The following is a 19,464-nucleotide window of genomic DNA, read 5'->3' on the forward strand; positions in this document are numbered from 1 at the left end:
AAAGAGAGGGAGAGAGAGAGAGAGAGGGAGAGACACGAGCGCATCGAATAGAGGAAGAAGCCTTACCGAAGGCTGTCATAAGCGCACTAATTTCCAACTTAGGTAACTGTCATTTGTAGCATCATGAGCAAACTATCCGTACTAAATTCGGTCGAACGGTTCGCATTTTTCTACGTTTAGCGCGTGGATTTGCTAGCCCTCTATCGGATTACGTTGTAAGTATTTAGTAAATGAAGAAACGCCATCTTGCGGCCATTTCTAGTAGTACCAACCCAGAGGTAGATAGATACAGTCTAGTCTACACCAAAAGTCAAAGTATCATTATATTAGCATCATTTTCTTATCTAATTAATATGTTTTTGCACAAGGTAAACCGCTCACGTAAGCCTAAAATTCATATTGAAGACGTCGGTGAAAGTAGTTTATTTTTTATTGCAAATATAAATGTAACCGAACTATTTCGTGCTGGAATGGATTTGAATATGAATATGAATGTATGGATGCGAGGTTGAAAGGGCGATGAATTGGAAGGTTTCAAGTTAACGATTCCCAAAATAATACCAAGGATTCCAACCAACGGTCAAAAGAACCAACCAACTAGAATCTACGGTAGTTAAATGATTTTAAAAGTACTTCAGTACGTCTCTCAGAATCCAATGAATGGAATGGACACAATTTGAAGTAAAAAAAGACTCTCGATATCCATCAAGTACAAACATATAATAACAGAGAGTATGTGTAGAAGAATCTATCCCACTAAATCGGAACTTGCCCGTAAAACTTCTCACCTGGAAAAGACAACACGCAGTGGGCATGAACGATAGTCATCGATACATAAGTAATACGTGTGTATATATGCACATAATTACTGCACGTATGTATGTATGTATGTACATCGATTACCATGTGAATAGGTGAGAAATACCTACCTTGCCAGAGTGTTTACGAATAACAGGTGAGACGGCGGTACGAGAGTCGAGATAATATAATCAAACGTGTGTATGTATAAGCAGCGATATTGGTATACGACCTTCGTTGAGAGAAACTGAGAGAAAGAAATACTTCGTTACACTGCCGCCCGTGAGTAAATTGGATTTGTACGATGGACTGATCATTGCATTTCGCTAGTATGTGTAACTAATTTGCGACGAGTATTTAATACACACATCATTCAGAGGTGAACACGTCTCACGTATTATTCGCGGAACCAACGGATGCAGCTGCGTATCCATTATATATGTCCGTCTGTGTGTGGAAGTTATGCGATGCTCGCGAGGAGGAATTAATAATATGTTGTGTACATACCGCGTGTGTGCATTACATTAGCTAAAGCTTGATAAAAGACAAATAAACTTCCTACTACTTAATATCATCACTAAGTGCGTCACTTGTTAATATATATATATCAAATTCGCCAGGTTTTTAGAACTTTTCAATAAGCTTACTACGTGTAATGTTCTTGGAATATACTAGACTACTAGAGTCTACTGTTTACTAGACATCAAACCGTCTATTAGAACTGTGTTTTTAAAAGGGTTCTATCGGAAAATGTCCTCATGACGTCGAAGCCATTTTATCGCCGTATAACCTAAGTTTCTAATTCTAATGGAGGCGAATCATAATTCTTGGGCTAAAAAACACGGTCAACGATCAGCTATTAGCCTGGTTGCATTAGTTTTATTTTTTTCCGACAGATAACGCATTGCAACGTGACGATACTCTAACAGTCAGTCTTTATCGACTGGGTGAAATTCGGCTCGTTTTGACCATCGTCAAAGTCTACACTGAATTGCTGCGAAAATGCCTGCACAGTCAACGCTATTCTAAATACAGTAGCTTTTTCACTAGACGCGAAAATAACTCGTGGAAATTTATTTCTCCGATTAGCGGTGATCTAATAACAGAAATACGTTTTTGGGACCTATTGTTGCAAAAAACAAAAGTTTTTCCATATTTTTATTTGTCATCGGACGTAGAATTGAGCCGACTGTGGTACTTTTACGTCAGTGTTGGGCAGAGTATGATAATAATCCAAATAAGTGACGTTTTACTCAGTCGGTAAGGACTGACTATATCATTCTCTTAATTAGGTTACCAAAACGAGTGAAGTCACAGCTGATATCGATCGAACACTGACTGAAAACGCAGAAAGTCATTATTCATTTAACGTAGTTATTTGAATTGTATGAGATGTAGCTCGAGTACTTCATGTATAAAGTCACTAGAAGTGAGGTACTGAGGTGATAAACTCGTTTGAATTCCTAACGCAGGTCAACTTGTATAAAGATAACTTATAAACTTGAAATCTCGGAAAGTTGTATACAGCAGTTAAGTGACTGGATGTGACTTCTCAAATCACGTGAAGCATTTTGAAATCACGAGTATCTATAAAGTTCTAGGAATTCATTTCGAGGATAGGCAAAAAATATGGAGACGAATTTCGGAACGGGTACTGAAGTCAGTTTAGAAGAAGAATGTTGAAAACCTGATAAATTCAGATTCGAATGAAGATCTAAACCAGTAGCTAAAAACGCAAGAAAATTTATCGAACCATTTTAGAGTTATTGAGAAGAACGAGAAGAATTTCATATTCAAACATTGAAACGAACCGGCGATAGCGCAGCAGCAACAACAGTAATCCAACCTAATTATACAATTTTCTCATTAGTTAAATCATTTCGAACTGCTGTTCGTTATGTACGCACGACACACATGCAAAGTGTGGTGTATACGTGTATTACATATACATGTGTAAAAAATTGCGTAAGAATAATTATAACGGCGGTATATTCGTTGGAGCTGTCAAAGCTGTCGAAGCCAGTTTGCAATTAGTCGTCAACACAATCCTGAATCGTGGTGAGTGTCGCAAGTTAACGACCTGATTAAATATATGTTGATCACAGTTTACGGATCCTGCAGCAACATTCCACGAGCTCCATCTAATATTCATAGACGAAATTTTTGCGTGAGATTGAAGTCATTGACGTTTACGTAAGACAAAACATTGCCAGGAAAAAAATGCTATTTTACCACTATCTATAGACAAACTTTGAACGAGCTAAGTTTCTGAAATATTCAAAGGATCCGCAAGTTCCGAAATTATAGCGATTTTTCACATTAACGTTAGGAACTTTAAGGGGGTGCCCTAGTCGACCCCATTTCTTTATTTCTCCGTAAAATGAAAATGTGTTGGAGTGTTTTTATTCAGAATTTCATATAAAATCGCGCTGTTGAGCTCTTTTTTACGTTTGCGATACGTAGACTTAGATATTTGGAGATGTATACGTCAAAGTCGAAATCGATCAGGCACTCCTTGAAGGTGCTTATAAAGTCTCGTTGTACACCTCGAAAACGCGGCGAGCCAAAACGCCTATACCTCTGAAGCGATCAGGATGAAACTTGGGCAATTGATGCCTTAATTTGGCAAAAAGTGGAGCGACTTTTTACTTTTTGAAAATTTGGAAAAAAAAATTTCAGGTTAGTTAATCACTCACCGCAATTGGGAAAATTTTCACAGCTGCATTAAAGGGATCGAATTATCCGGTATGATTACACCCGGTGCTGATGAAACACACACTTTGAGCCCAGTCCCATAAGATTTGATAGTAAAATGACGAAATGGCAGTTGATCTGGTTTTACGATTACAAAGAACACCGACATCTCATTTTGGCGACATTTTTACCGACCTTAGACGCATGCCGGTAATGTTTTACCAGCATTACACGTATGCATTATCGACCTTAGACGCATGGCGGTAATTTTTTAAATTTCCAATGATTTTGACACCATAACCAACTGCGTAGAAGCCACCTTGGTATTTGAATGAGGAACTGATAGTTCCTAACTACAAAGTATCGCTAAAATCTCGCTGGGCTGAATGCACCTTTAATCGTTGAGATGCGTTTTATAATAAGAAAAACATCTTTTCTCCCGCAGTTATTTCACCGACATAACCTACAAGCTGTATAATTGTACAGACATATCAATAAATGTAACAAATCAAGGAGTGTGTAATGCCAGCTATTCGGCGTTGCCATGTCCACGTCACATTCTACAAACAACGATATTATACCTATACATTATACTACGAGCTGAGTTTTTTATTCTGTATCATCAATCTTCATTTATAAATCACTGTTTAATCGTCGAGTCGTCGTCATGTTCATTGGCTCTGTTTCTGTTCCATTTTTTTCTCGTATAGTTGACAACGGTCAAAATTAGTGAAAAATTAACATATCTACACGAGTTAGTATAAGCAAGAAGAAGGTCTCTGCAGAAGCTCAACAAACAAAATTACTGAAAGATAAAAACAAAAATGAAAATGCACGAAACGACAAATGAACCACTGCGGCATCGTTATGTAACGAGACAATTATTGGCAATAGACGAGCGCTAAACGAGTTTATTCGACAGTTTAGCATGCTGGTTGGAGTCTGCGTGGCAGAATATTCGCACACTCTGAAGCTGCTCAAAATATTGTGATAATACGTTTGTCCAGAAGAGGATCGACCTGCAGATTACATTGATTTTTATACTCGGTTAGTGTGATAAACTTTTATAGGAAACTAAAGAAAAACAAAAAGTTATCCAAATAAATCTGTTACCCTAAATAAAAGGGCAGAGTTATTTGCTAAGACAAAAATTTTTGACACATAAAAATATGCTTTTTCATATCTTCACTTCAAAGTGATCTGAAGTGATTTTTATACTCTCGTGATGAGTGATCTCGTGAGAATTTCTTGCTGTATGGAAATTTTCTGTAGAAAAATATTTTTGTATAAACAAGTCTGCAGAACATATTCTGTAGAATGTTTGCCCTTTAAAACTGATTTCTGTAGAAGCAATCCTCATTCTTCGAAACGATTGTAGAAAAACGAACTTTTACGACTGCCGCATGTAAGGACGAATCTTTTGCAACGAATCAGGAGAAACGATCTTGTAAGATCGTCACTTGTAGAAATGAACTTGTAGAATTGTTCATTTGTAGGACTGATCAGTGTAGAAGCGTTCCTCTCCAGCCGATTCTCAATTAATTTGGGTTAGGATCGACGGCGCATGGACTGCATTCGGGACTGAGAGAGACTGAAGACACTTCGTTCTCTGTCGCACATCACATCACGACACCACAAGCGCACCTTGCGGCGTAAATCGAAATAACAAACTTGGACATTAAGCGTGCCTACCCTACCACCTTCGTATCCAACCCTGCGAATAACTTGGTAGATAACTTATTGCGACTTTAGACATAGAATAAAATATAGGCAGAAGAAAAGAAACCCGCATAACCTATTTGAATAGATTATAGGGGAAAAGAAGGTAGATTTTGAAGAAAGTTAGCCACTCTTAAGTTTTGTACCTTAAGCTGACAGAAACGGTACTAAGGATGAAGTGTCTAGATCGCACTTTTAAAAAAGTTCGCCTACACATCGATACTGATTATATATTCCAACATCGCGTTTCCCCGAATTCCGATCGACTGATCGTGAGTGAGTGTAAAGAAATTTCAAGCTGCAACGATCCTGTGGCGAGCGGTCTGCTCCGAACTTGTCCGACAAGATTCCGACGTCGGCGTCGTGCAAATATACGATCATATTACATACACATAAAATTCGTACGTGTCGTGTTTTATTATGCACAGGAGAGTTTGCATTTACGCGAGCGGTAAAACGTATTTAGCGGTTTTCTGCTGCACGTAATAAAAAAACGAAGAACAAGAAAATGGGCGACGATTTTTTCCTTCCTTGGATGCTCAATTTTCACAGAGCATAAACGTATCGGATTTTTATCAAATATGGTGATCAAATATATGTAAGGACAGAAAAGTTTTCTCAATTCAAATAAATGTGATATTTCACTTGAAAACAAAATTGTTGATTCGCTATACGTAAATTGAACAAATCTTTTCTCTATGTCTGATTGCATATTTCGTGTACATGATTTTAATTGCCACGAAGCAAAATATTCGAGACTCCTGACTTTTGAAGTAAAATAAAATTCAAGTTCATCGGAGTGAAGGTCGTTTCAAACCTAAGGCTGCAATAAACACGCCGACATTGCGACCGTTACAGTTCATCGATATTCAAAGACGTCATTGATCAACGCTACAACTCTACTTCAATTCAAACACATCATCGAATGACCAAACGGTTTTATCACCGACATTGAGCCTGTTTTTCACGAGGAATGGATTTCCAAAGAATATGGTTTTCCCACGAAACATATTAACGTAAGTTTTAGTTTCAGTTGCGTAAAAGTGTTCTTAACCTCAATCAAAATAAGTCGCTGCGTTCATTTTTTCCAGGTTTATTAGACATCGTTCAGGTATGACGACAGTTATTTTGCCCAAAAACACTCCAAGGACCAATATTGTCATTTTTTTCTTATTCTCCACGCGAAGAAAAAAAAGACGTCATCGTATCCACCTCGGAAATAAAAGAAATTTCGGATCGACGCTGTGATTCGAGATCTTACACATTCAATTCTCATCAACTTCAATGAATAATCTCGCAGCCTATCCGTGTGTAATAAACTTTCAACCATCGATAACTCGAGAACCAATAAACTGATTTAGATTAAATTTCTCTTCATTTACCTAAAAAAAATCGATCAGATGTTGAGAAAAACTGAATCTGTCGATTAATTCCGGAGCTATTTACATATAAAATGGCGAAAACTTCTTTGCAGATTAATCCTCATTTCAGACCAATCGATTCGTTCAATCAACTGATTATTTTGTATTTCGACAGCTTGATTGTTACTTATTTCGACGAAATTAAATAGCTTTTTTATTATATTTTGTACAATTAATTTTAACAATATTCGACCAGAAGTTTTATTATATTTCAATTTAACCGATTCCTAGGAAAATAGAATCGCTGAAATTAGTCCGAACACAATCACTATAATTTCATAACTCATATACGCTTTGTATAATATTAAGGATTAAACCAGACAATTCACTGACCGAATTTTAAATGCAACGGCGTAAAATTCCCGCGGATTCACATTTCGCAAGAATACAGTCGAATTCTGAAAAAGAAAAAGGAGCCAAGCGATTTACCTTGGCGACTGCATCGGGCAGGTGCATCGACATCGGCATTGGCGACGTCCCGACGTCGCGGCGTCAGCGTCACTATAACAACACAATATACGCAGTGCCTCGAGGCGACGAAGCACGAAACTGGAATATTGCGACGCCCTACGTCATTCGCCAGCGAATCAACCGAAGAAGAGGAACAAAAATCGCCCAGAACTTTATGAATTAATTACTGTATAAATATATCACACGTAAATTTCGTGCATTTACGATTCAGAATTAGTACGACGACAGCTCCTTATACGGATAAAATTCACAATAACAATAACAATAACAATAATAATAATAATCGTTGTCATTTTATATTATAATAATGGCACTAAATTAACAGAAAACAAAAATAAAAATTTCATGCGGTTTCACCTCGATGAGATCGGCTGGCCTGCGGAAACTGATACTTTTTAGTATTCATAAAATTCATATTTTCTCGAAGAAAACAATTGACAAAAAAAAATTAAAATATTAGAATTGTAAACAACAGTTTGTATATCGATTCTCCGTATCAAGTCCGTTGAAAATTATTAAAAATCTAACAGATTCGTACGATTGACTCAACGAACGGTAGCTTTTTTTGAAAGACTATTTTTTGCAATAGTTAGCAAAACGGATTTCCTAATTGTTTTTAATAGCCAATTCTAAACTGCCATTTTTAAAATTGAATATTTAACGATTCAAACGTAATGAAAGAAGTGTTTTAGTGAATGCTATCGCCGATTCTAGCACGAGGCTGAAGCTAATACCCAGAATTAGCAGCCAAACGTGCTGCTAACGAAAATCAAATTTTTTTAAAGTTCCGCGAACGCTCAACATTTTTGTAGAATTATTAGGATAAAACTGAACAACATTTTTGTATTTACAAAAAATTTAACACGTTTGGCTGCTAACCTTGGCTACCAGCTTCAGCTTTACAATTCTAGCTACGCAAAACGATTAAATTTCAATATTTAAAAAAAAAATTTCAATTAACAAACTTATGAAAATTCCAGTTAGTAGAGGATAAATATATTCTTCGAATCTTGCATTGAATAATTTGCATAAGTCAACGGAGTTTTGAAATATTCCTAAATTTAATATCAGATTCTTTAAATCGATCCAAAAATTCTAGAACAAGCTTCTCGAAAACCTGCAACTAAAAATGAACCACTTTCTGTAATTTTTTTTTTTTTTTTTTTTTTTTTCAGATTTCTAAATGTTGCCAGAAATTTCGAAGAGCTTTAGCGGTTTCTATAAATTCATACAAATGGAGTAAGAAAGAAATACGAGTGATTGTAATTGACACTGTTGTACACCATAAAAAAACATCGGGAACGATGACCGTCCGACGCAAGGTGAAACCGCATTGAATTCCCCCGTTAAAGAAAACAGATGTTTATTGCTCCGGAATTTACTGACCAAACTCACACATGCGCGTAGTATATATCGCGTATCAAAAGCAGCGTGAACATAAAACTGACGCTACATAGGATAAGGAAATAATTATTTCTTCTATTTTTAATTATGATTAATAATGATCGCAATAGTGTAAACATGTAATAATTTTAATATTACATTATATCTTTGCTTATATTTTTGTACACAGTATATAACCTTGCATATCTCATCGACAGGCTATAATGAATACCTACTTTGAATGCCCACTACTCATAGTGTTACACCTTCGAATTCCCAGCGATATATAACGAGTTTTTTGGAGGTTGGAAAAACCTATTTGTAACAGGCCGATCGAATCGAATCACCGCGCGCCGTTAGTGCGGCTGAGGCAGTGGCTCTCAAATTTTCGATGGAAAAATCGGAAGAACTGTCAATATTTTCTTTTTTTTTCTAAGTCGGTGCAGTTCAGCGATGAATTCTTCTTTTTTCCTTTTTTAGATCCTTTCTTCTTTATACGATGTTCATTGGACACCAAGTTTCTAGGGATGTTGTGACTTCGATGTTTTCTAACGTCATTCGCAGTTGTCAAAAATAATATATATAATTGTAATAAAAAAATCTTTACCAATTTCAAGGGAGGTAAATTTTCTTTTAAGATACAACCTATCACTTTTAAAGCTTTAGATAAATCATTAAAATTAATACTTGTGCACTGATTCTTTGGTGGTTCGGATTGAAAACATGAAATTTGAGGTTGAAATAAAAACAGAATACATATCTTTCTGCGTCTAGAGTTTCCAGTATTATACAGTTACATCAGAATTCGTAACCTTTTCATAAAACTTTACCAAAAATATGGGACAATTAAAAAATTCTCTGCATAGATCAAATGTTAGATTCGCCATTTCAATGTTCACGTTTCCGATCTAAGGTTCAAGAGAACGACCGCTAAAAAATTAGATCCATGAGCCGAACGATGACTACAATTCTATAATAACTATAATAACACATGTCATGCTCATCAAAACCCGCAAAAGCATACAATTTAACTAACACATGTGACGTGAATCAGTGGGATAAATAAATGGTTTGTAAACGCCTATTAAACCGTATAAAACTTTAAATCGTGTGTCCATGACGTGGTGTGAGTATACCTATACGGTGTGCCTAGAAGTGCAGCTTCTTTCTCCAAAAAAGTTTCTCTCTCGTGCTGGACTGGACTTAACTAAGATGTGTACCAACGGCGCCAAAATACCCTAGATCGGTGGTGATTAATTGTTCTGACGTTGAATCTGCGTTGAAAAAAAATAAGCGGGACTTTAAATAACTCGCACCACAACTCTACATAATTCCCTAACAATATAGGGATTTCTTCAGACAATTGGTACACATCTCACTTAAAGGCTTTAACCTCGAAGAAAGGGTTCTAGGCACACCATGTATACTCACACCACGGTCCATGAGGAATAAGAGTAGGAATTTTAGTGGTCAACAGTTACGCCTGATTGAGCAGCTGGCGCAGTACCAATCGCGACTGTTTAAAAATGTCCCTAGGAGCCCACAGCTAACGGTGGGCTTCTAGGGAGATTTTTCAACAGTCAGGATTGATATTGCATTCGGTTACTTAATCAGGCGGTAACTTTCGGCCAATAAAATTCGAACGACTTGACGCACGCGCATAAGGTGCGCACTTTCCTCGTGGACACACGGTATATTAGCCGTTCGTATAATTGTGGCTCAGTGCACTGTAGAATAAATGTACATTTAAAAGGAGCTGTCGGTCTAATCTACCCATTAAACGTTACTTACCGGCGTCTTACAAATGTAGCAGCACTATTTCAATAGGATGTCGTAACACGGATTGAACATTTAGCATCTTTTAAAGACAGTAATAACAATTTCTACTAGCTGATTCAATGAGTAGGTTTTAGAATTATTTTACTCCAATGTAAATCTTTTTATCTATTTGTGTAATAGTCAAGATTTACGAGTAAAATATATAAATAGATTCGAGTAATAAAACAAACCTTTACGTAACATACGTATACTATAAATATAAAAATGATGCGGAAAACATTGTCAACAGAGGAACAGCGAATAAATAACGATCACCTAAATTAATTGAACTCAAATTTAACAAGTTGTTTAGTCATTTTGTTTCATTGATTGAACTGTGCAAATTACGAATTATTTTTTAGGTTTTTAGCGTATTTGTAATAGTGCAAGTTATTTCTAAACAAAGAAAACAAGTGATTTTTGATTCTTTTGCGATTATTCTGTAATTTTTCATTTCAAGTAATCAAAACTTGCAAGTTTGTTTGTTACTTGTTAAGTTTCAAAACGCTCGAGTTGCAAGTACGTGTACGTGAACATTTTTCTAACCTAAATAAAGATTTGAACATGCCATGTTCCAGAGATGTGTTGAATACAAAATACTCAATATTTCAAAACGCACATTTGGAAAATCTTTTCACCTCATTTATTATACTCGGTCTGACGATTTTAAGAGATTTTAAGAAGAACTTAGTAAACTCTGAAGGATAATCACGCGAAAAAAAAAAACAAATTAAAAACCTGTGTACACGTGTATCTGACGTGTATTTGACGTCACGATAATGCAGATCAAACACGCGATATGTACGTCGACGGAGAACACAAGCGGCAAGGGATGTCGTAGTTTAAAAAGTTGGCCCACGACAAATTGTTAATATTATGGTTGATGATTGGCGGCGATTGGGCCTACATTGCAAAGGCCTTGAGACATTAGGATGCACGTGTATACATCAATCTGTGACTGCCATCTGTGGCTATGCTGATGACGCAGTGAGTGACGGACGCGATGAAGCGTCTCGCTGACATTTCAATGGGCTCCTCAGGGTCTACACTGACTGGTTTTTTGTATCCTTTTTTTTTTTTTTTTTTTTTTTTTAAACCAGTTTCTTTATACTCGAAGAATGATTTAGAATGATTGAAATTTAAATTCAATTCCATTCAATAGTGAAAACGTTATCAGGAAATATCTCGAAAATAAACGAACTTCGAAAATGCTCGAGAATTTATTGAAAAACTAAGATTCATAAGAGGGTTCCAAACCTTCCCTGAAGATGATACCTATAAATTCTGGAAAAAGTTGATATTTCGAGAATTTCGAAGAGTTTGTGTGCAAGTAAATAAGATTCAAAACTTGTATTGTGCCGTAGTCGAAAAACCGGTACCTCGAAAGTATCATGACGTCATCAGAAGTTTCCCAAAGTTTTTTCGAACTATTTAAAGTGATTTTACGATAGTCATTATACTTGCTGTAACTTCTTCGAGAATGTTATCATCATTTTTTTAGTAACTAATATGATTTTACTAACTCATAAGTTGAATCGATTTTCTTGACTAAGAAATTTTCACTCCTTTGTTAGATACATTTTTTAATCTGCTTACATTGAGTTCTTCTTTTGAATGGACTGAATTACAAGAGCAAACGTATTCCAAGTGTGTTGTCCTAATGAACCTCTTTAAATCCCGATACCTACTGATGTTCAATACTGCACGTTAGAATCCACCATAGGCAAAAACTTATTAATATTATAGTAAATTTACTAGATGCTAAACGTTGCCGCGGCGTTGCACTAAATTCTATTTCTGCCACCTCTTACAAATCTGCTTTCGAAATAGACCAACACAGTTGTAAATATTGTGAAGACATCCCTCAGACGTGTTTCAAACCATCCACGGAAGTGAACCGTGCCACCGAAAATAGTTATTTTTGAAGTTAGTAACGTTGTAGCAACACTTCATGCTAAGGAAAAAACGTTATTTCGCGATTTTGGAACTGTTTGAAATTCAGTAAAATGTAATAAGACAAAACATACTCATATTTTGCAATCCTATTTCCGTCAAAATCATTGTAAGACTAAGAAAATAATCATTCTTTCCCAATGTTTTGTTACGATGAGGTTACTAACTTCAACCTCGTGAAAGTTAAACGTCGTAGACTATTTGAGTAGATTTCGTCTTAGATTATTTTAGTATATTTATAATCACATGTTTCTATTTTATGGTCATACTTTATATGAGTAAATGCTGACCATTGTCTTTTACATATTGTTATTATTAGGACGACACAATAATTTAAATTCGCAACGAATGGTGGAAGATTATTGTCGCAATTATTGAATATTCCACGGTGATACGGATAATGATTTATAAATTAATAAAAGTATATTCTTCGAAAATATGTTTTTCCTTCTTACACCTTCAGAGTTCGGTACAAAACGTCTACGAGCAAAATTGTAATGAAGTTATTCGAATGAATATCAAACTAACATGGCGAATCGACTTTCAGATTCACGGAACAATAATTATGATACCACTCGAATTAAAATACGCTGTACGCTCGAGAAAACATTCGTATTTTCGGTGTTAAGTTTCATGCTAATATCATCAGGTTTTTGCACACGACAGAACTTTTTACTGCTGCTGTAAATACTTTTCTACATTTTCTTTATCATTAAGCTGAAAATGTTGAAGGAAAGCTTTATAGCAGCAGTGAAAAGACATTGAAGAAGACTTATAGTCCAGTGTTTGAGGCTAAAATAGTATCGGATTTTAGAAAAATCAATTTTTTGTTTATTTTGGAAAAACTTTGTGTACATTATTTTTAACCGACGACAAATTATACTTCGATCTTTTCGAAGTGTAAATATTTACATGAGGTATGAGCGCGTGTCATGTTTTTCAGTGCAAGTCCAAAGGATGATCACCTTATAGGTCGCACGAATCATCTGAAACCAAAAATTGAAACGGCTTTTTATTAAACAATACAAAAAGCTTTAAACATCGTACGGATTTTTTCAAAATTCCAAGTAATACATTTTCTTATCCACATCCTGAAAGAAGGGTTCGATTTGCCCGTCAATATTTTGTACCTCAATATTTCCGAAGCAAAAACTAATAAAAATTTATTATAAAAAAAAAAAAAAAATTATCACAATCCCACGGAATTCCGAACTTTGTATTTTAAATACAAACCCATTTTCATCTACTCATTTCATTCTCAATTTTAAATAATCCGTGTGACCTTTGAGTGAGCCAACCTTTGGACGTACGTAAGAATCGTAGATCTTCGTGGTCTCAAGTTTCATACACATTTTCAAAGTCAAAAATAGTTTTTATCATCATTGCATGCACTTAAGTGAAAAAATGTGTTCGAATCAAATGAAATATTTTGGTTAGGTTGAAAATTCGCCTCTATTTAAACCGGACACTTGATCCAACGCCATCAGGTTCAATGGAAAGAATATTATTTTTCTATTCTACAAATCACCTAAATATTGCCAATAATGAACCACTAGCAGCAATAATAGTAAACTATTCTTTACGAAATATTCTCTACTGACGTCTATTAAGCTGATACAACCAAATAAGCAGAAACATCATAAAAAAACAGGTAGATATAGTAATTTAGTGCCATTTTATCGCTGCATATATATTTTTTAATGTAGGTTGTGTTAAGTTGACGCCAGAAGTAGCACAATCACTTATTTTTTCAAATTCACTGCTCATTTGTAACTAACTTGTTGACCTACGTTCAATTACTTTGTGCCGCCCATTTTCAAAGAAATGAATATTTTGCTAACTCAACAGAAAGCTCTGCACATCCATATTTCATCATTTCTTTTTGTTTTTACGTTCGCCTTTAGGCTTGCATTATTTTACCACAGAAAAAATAATTCGCTAGATCAGTAAATTTTAGTGTCAACACAGTTACAGAAATAATTTAAACTGTAAAAGCAAAAATTTTTACTGCAACCGCGAGATGGTTTTTGCAAGTATACCTAGTTGTATGGAGTTTCAATGTAACAAACCCGTTAGTTGAACTTCAATAATTCGCGTTCCGTGTATGCGTTTTCGCAGTAGTTTAGCGCAGTTTCTTCCTCACGATAATATCTTGTTTGCTTAGTAATATTCACAGTCGTATTATTCTGCGAGAGAGTAAGCAACCGATATTACTGGAGATACTAATGAACCTAATATTTCCGAAAACTTTAACAAGTGATTTGAGAAAGAAAAAAAACTATCTGGTTGTGTCAAGTTTAGTCTTCAGTCAGCAAAATATGAATTTCTTTTTTTTTTTTAAATAGTTAGGCAACAAATTGCCAACAAAAGAGCAGTAAATATTGACTCCCTGATTAGACGTGACAAAATATTTGAATGGTTGTACTAGCTCAAGTATCAATTCAGCACTACCACCATTTGAAAAAAAAGTATATGCGGTTACAAAATTGGCGATAGCGTAACTATTTAGCAACAAAGTATCGCTAAATTATTATAATTCTTTTTTGTAGTTGTCATTCAATTGTGTCGGTTTGTAGACGTTAATTAATGCCATAGTTCCGAGCATAGTTCGACATTATTGATATTTCAATATACTAAACGTCTCAATGAGATAGAAATTTCAATACAAGATTGTCGACACATCAATACCACAGTGTGGCATATATTGCGCAACTTTTAGTACCGATGAGAAATAGGACGTCTTTCACTTATAGTGTCTCCTGTAGTTTCTAGAATATACTTTCAATCGACAATTTTCGATTAAAGTGTTAAAAACTAGGCCAAAACATATTTTAAATCTAAATATGTAGGATTATCAGCGAACTCGGAAACAATTACTTCTTAAAAATTCTGCATTAACTACTTGTTGCTCGGAAAAATTTATTTGAACACGTTCCGCACTGAAGATGAACTATAAACGAGACAAGTATAGGAGAATTCACGACATCGCATCTATCGATTGTCTTCTCTAATTTGTCGAGAACATCGACCGGCGTCCTGATCGTCATGGCAACAGTGTGTAATTTGCACGTGTACGCGTATAAGTAAAGGCGCAATGCGAGTGTACATACAACCGTCTGGTAAGTGCTTCTTGTTAAACCTGTTTGACGTCGCTACACTACGAGCACGCAACTAAGCACACATACATTTACCCTGTCGTTATGACTCTGTGCATGTACATACAATACGTTTTGCTCAGATGTGTGTAGGCAGGTACCAACCAACCAATGTAAACATATCCATGCCTCGCGTCTTCCACGAAACTCGCAACACATGCATTAGCATGACAATTGAAAAAATTATCTAGTTACTCGAGTTACGTGACAAGTGACTGACGGTGATTCGCGTTCTCAAAACATAAATATTTTGAACACATCGAAACATGGCGACTAAAATCCACGGCGGAATACGCGTGGAAATCAGTACGCGCTGGTAAACAACATATGCTTGTGTGTGTTGTAAACGAAAAATAACAGGATCAACGAAATTACGGACTCACTCGGAGCCGAATTTCGATAAGAAATTTAATCCTCGAATGTTCCTGCACCTGAATTCAAACGATTATTACGTTCACCATCGAGATGACGGAGCCCGCCGCCATGTTATGTTGACATCGCATAATCGGTGGTCAGGCAATCAGTGATCAAGAGTCAAAACCCTTTCGTCGACTGCTACATGACCGTCGGATATTTGATACGGAGGAAGGTCTTCCGATGTAAAAACTCACCGGCACCGGTTCTGGCACTCCTGACATTATTCCTCCTTTGCTTTTTCTCCAACGTGGGACTCTTCACTAACATCTTGCACTTCGTTCGGCCAATATTTAACACAACAAAAACCACAACTGCACATTATTATTCATTCCGCGACCGCCATTTGCCAACTACGACGCTATAGCATACCATACTCTATCAATGTATCTTACTATACTGTTCGGCATGATACTCTCGGCTGCTAGAGCACCGAATATACCTTTCTCTCTCCGTTTTCCTTGTGGGAGCCATCTCGTGGCTGTTCGGTCGTTACGACGTCATCACGACGCGCGGCAGGGATCTGCCGAAAGCGCTCACGACGATCTTCAGTTGCTGTTTTCAACTGCTTTCAACTTTTTCATCTTATCTATCGTCATTTGTTTATTTTGTTTTCTCCTGCTTTCCTCAATTTTCGATGCTGCGCTGCGTCCCGAAATCTAACGATAGAAAACATTCCGTTTCTCTGCACTGTTTATAGTTGTGTCATTTGGGAATTTTGTTAGGTTATCTACACGTATTCGAATTCTCTTTTCAGGCTTTCTCCAAACATTCACGATAACATCTGATAGAGGCTACGGATTAGTGTCTTTCGTTGTACACGGTAAATGACTCGATACGTGTACCTCGTCTGAAAATGGACAAATGACAATCGCAGTAACCCATTTAGTTTCGGATCTGGGAACCGGCCGTTAAATTCAATGATTTCACTTTGCCAAAACCTAGAATGTTGGGTTCTAGACCCAAATGTATAGGGACATTTCAAGATCAATACATGGCGATCCTGAACTACAATTCAACAGGCCTGTGAAGGCAATGGAAGTTCTGATATCAAGAGAATGTTTTGAAAATAATAATATTATCATCATGCATGGTGTATAACTATAACTATTTTCGTATTTTTAGAACAGAAAATTAATATGAAATAATCTAGGTTACGATATGAATAAACTTTTTTCAGAATAAACTGAGTTTACTTTTTTATTGTTAACACTAGCCGTTGATTGAAAACCCCAAAATTTCCCTTACCTGAATATTGCACTGCTGCAGGAAGATTCTTGAAAAATAAATGACGAAAGAAGAACAGAATTGTAACTTTACTTACATATACGTCTGTTTCCCGAGCGACCTTCTGGCACAGATAATTACTTCACTGAGAATTTTTATTTAAAATTCGATGTGAACAATTTCAAAAGTTATCAGCTGATGTATCATCCAGAATCGAGAATACGAATTTCAGCAAGAATGTCGCAAGGTTTTAAGACATAAATTTTACTAATTACATCTGCAAGTCATCCCTACTTCAAGTTTGATGTATGAGATTTGAACATCCAGTTTCAAGTCAAATCCCATGTGGGGGTCTCACGACACAATTTTGATTAGGGTAATATTGTATTCAAGTGAGATAGATAGGATAGGTATAAGTTTAATTTTGCATTTATTTTACCAGCATTGAATGCAGTTCAGTTCATTCCGTAGCTTAAAGTCGACTATCAATATTCAGACAATATACTAATATAATAAGCTCACAAAAGAAAGGGACTCCTTGTGTGTGTGTTTGTTATTTGTCGAGAGATATACATTGTTAATAACATTACACAAAACCAAAAATTTACAAGGACAAATATTTAAAAGGATAAAATAGCATCGCTGCCAGGGGTAGGTGGTGGGTAGGTATACGATCTATAATATATGCTCTCAAATACCAGGATAATAATTATTATATGAAATACAATATGCAAAAAGATTCACACACAACAATTATGCAAAAATAGATATATCATCGTTACATATTGGAAATTTCAAAGAAACACTCTGCGCCCAACAACCGTGAATTTCGAACTTGAATTACGGTCACGTTTTCGATGCCTCCTAATTTCGATTTCTTTTCATAAAACATCGGAGGCCTGTCGGTTATTCGTCACTGTAATAATACTGCCATCGTTTCATTGCATAGTGTTTTGTAATTTGAGTGTGTTATTTTTTTTATTATTATTTATATTCATTTACTCTTCTTCCCACGTCGTTCCTACTTTCTCAGAAGGTTTCTTACTTTTTTTTTTCTTTTTTTTTTTTCTAATCGTCATTCCTTTTCTTTTCTATCCTTGCAAAATTTCAGCCTTTCGTCATTATCAGATCATCGTTAATGATAACAATAATAAACACTATTATTATTTACTTGAATTTTCCTATTCATTGGCTATGATACATCCTAAATACAGGTCCATCATAGCATATTTTAAATTTGGAAAAAATATTTCATGGCTTGCTGCGTGCACGTATCACCCTTTTCTAACTGCCGGTGCCGATGAATATTTCTACACATTAGGTGTCTCTAAAATGTCTCATTTCAGTGTTTCTTCTTATCAAATGAAATCAAGAAGAATCTATTATTCAGTTTTTTATGCACTGGGATTAAAATAGCTGCAATCAAAACTACGATATCAAACATAATTTTGATGGAAAAAAATTTCTTTCGCTAAAAGCAGACCAGAATTTGACATTTCCAGACTTAAATTTGATGTTTAAAATTCCCCATCATGACCTGGCAGATTGGTACAGTACATTCACAGCAATCACAGAGTTGAATAATCTCTGTTATTTCTCGACATCTTAGACCAAGTAAAACGGAAATGCTCAGCACAATAAAGGCAATACTGTTTTTAAACGAAAAGCTCATTAGATCGGTGCAAGTCGATAAGAAGAAAGTCATCGATTTGAAACAGAACACAGCTGTTTTCTCTTCAAGAAGCAATACAACGTGTCTTAATTCTCTACAATGCGCAAATCTGGATGCTTCATTATGCGACATAATCCTATTAAATTTGGTAATCAAAGTTGAGGTATGGCCAACTTTTTTCAAATTTCACAAGGAGCTTTTTGTTCTCACAATGAGTTCCGTTTTTATTTATTTTTTTTTATTTTTTCTTTCTTTCTTCTCGTCTTCAGAAACACACCATAATACGACATTTCAAAGACATCCAATATGAGCAAAGCTGCCGAATGGGTAATTTTATTTTTGTATTATTATTATTATTATTGTTATTGTTGTTATTATTATTATATTATTATTATCTTGCGCTTATAGAAACTATGTAAAACACGTGATAGAATATAGTGAATTAGTCATCACAGAAGCATTATATTTATTGTATTAATTATTTTTATATATATATATATATAATATACTCCATATGTATATTTGTGTTAATATAGTGTTGGTTTTTTTTTTTTTTCGTAATTTTTTTCCCTTTTTTCAGCGTTCTAATATTACTATGAGTACAAAACGTTTCAAGTTTCAAGCCTAGTATAAAGCATCATACGAATTTATTTATTATACTTGTCATCATCATCATCATCATCATCATCATCATCATCATCATCATTATCCTCGCGATTGATTCGTGTATCTTTTTTTA

The 19,464-nt window shown here is 35.4% G+C and overlaps 1 protein-coding gene and 1 long non-coding RNA gene across 2 annotated transcripts in view; both read right to left on the bottom strand.

Moving 5' to 3' along the window:
* The window catches only part of LOC124411808 (nuclear factor of activated T-cells 5), a 60,141-nt gene extending 43,796 nt beyond the window's left edge, over window positions 1-16,345 (bottom strand). Inside the window, exon 1 of the mRNA XM_046891258.1 lies at window positions 16,024-16,345. Within this exon, the coding sequence (XP_046747214.1) occupies window positions 16,024-16,096 (73 nt within the window). The 5' untranslated portion in view covers window positions 16,097-16,345. The remainder of the gene's footprint in view (window positions 1-16,023) is intronic.
* On the bottom strand, window positions 13,153-13,435 carry LOC124411811. The gene is made up of 2 exons (XR_006929712.1): window positions 13,388-13,435; window positions 13,153-13,243 (listed from the first exon to the last, which is right to left on the bottom strand). It is a non-coding gene; the product is annotated as an uncharacterized LOC124411811 (long non-coding RNA).
* Window positions 16,346-19,464: the final 3,119 nt, after the last annotated feature.

This window comes from Diprion similis, chromosome 10, assembly GCF_021155765.1.
Source record: "Diprion similis isolate iyDipSimi1 chromosome 10, iyDipSimi1.1, whole genome shotgun sequence".
Taxonomy (NCBI): Eukaryota; Metazoa; Arthropoda; class Insecta; order Hymenoptera; family Diprionidae; genus Diprion; species Diprion similis.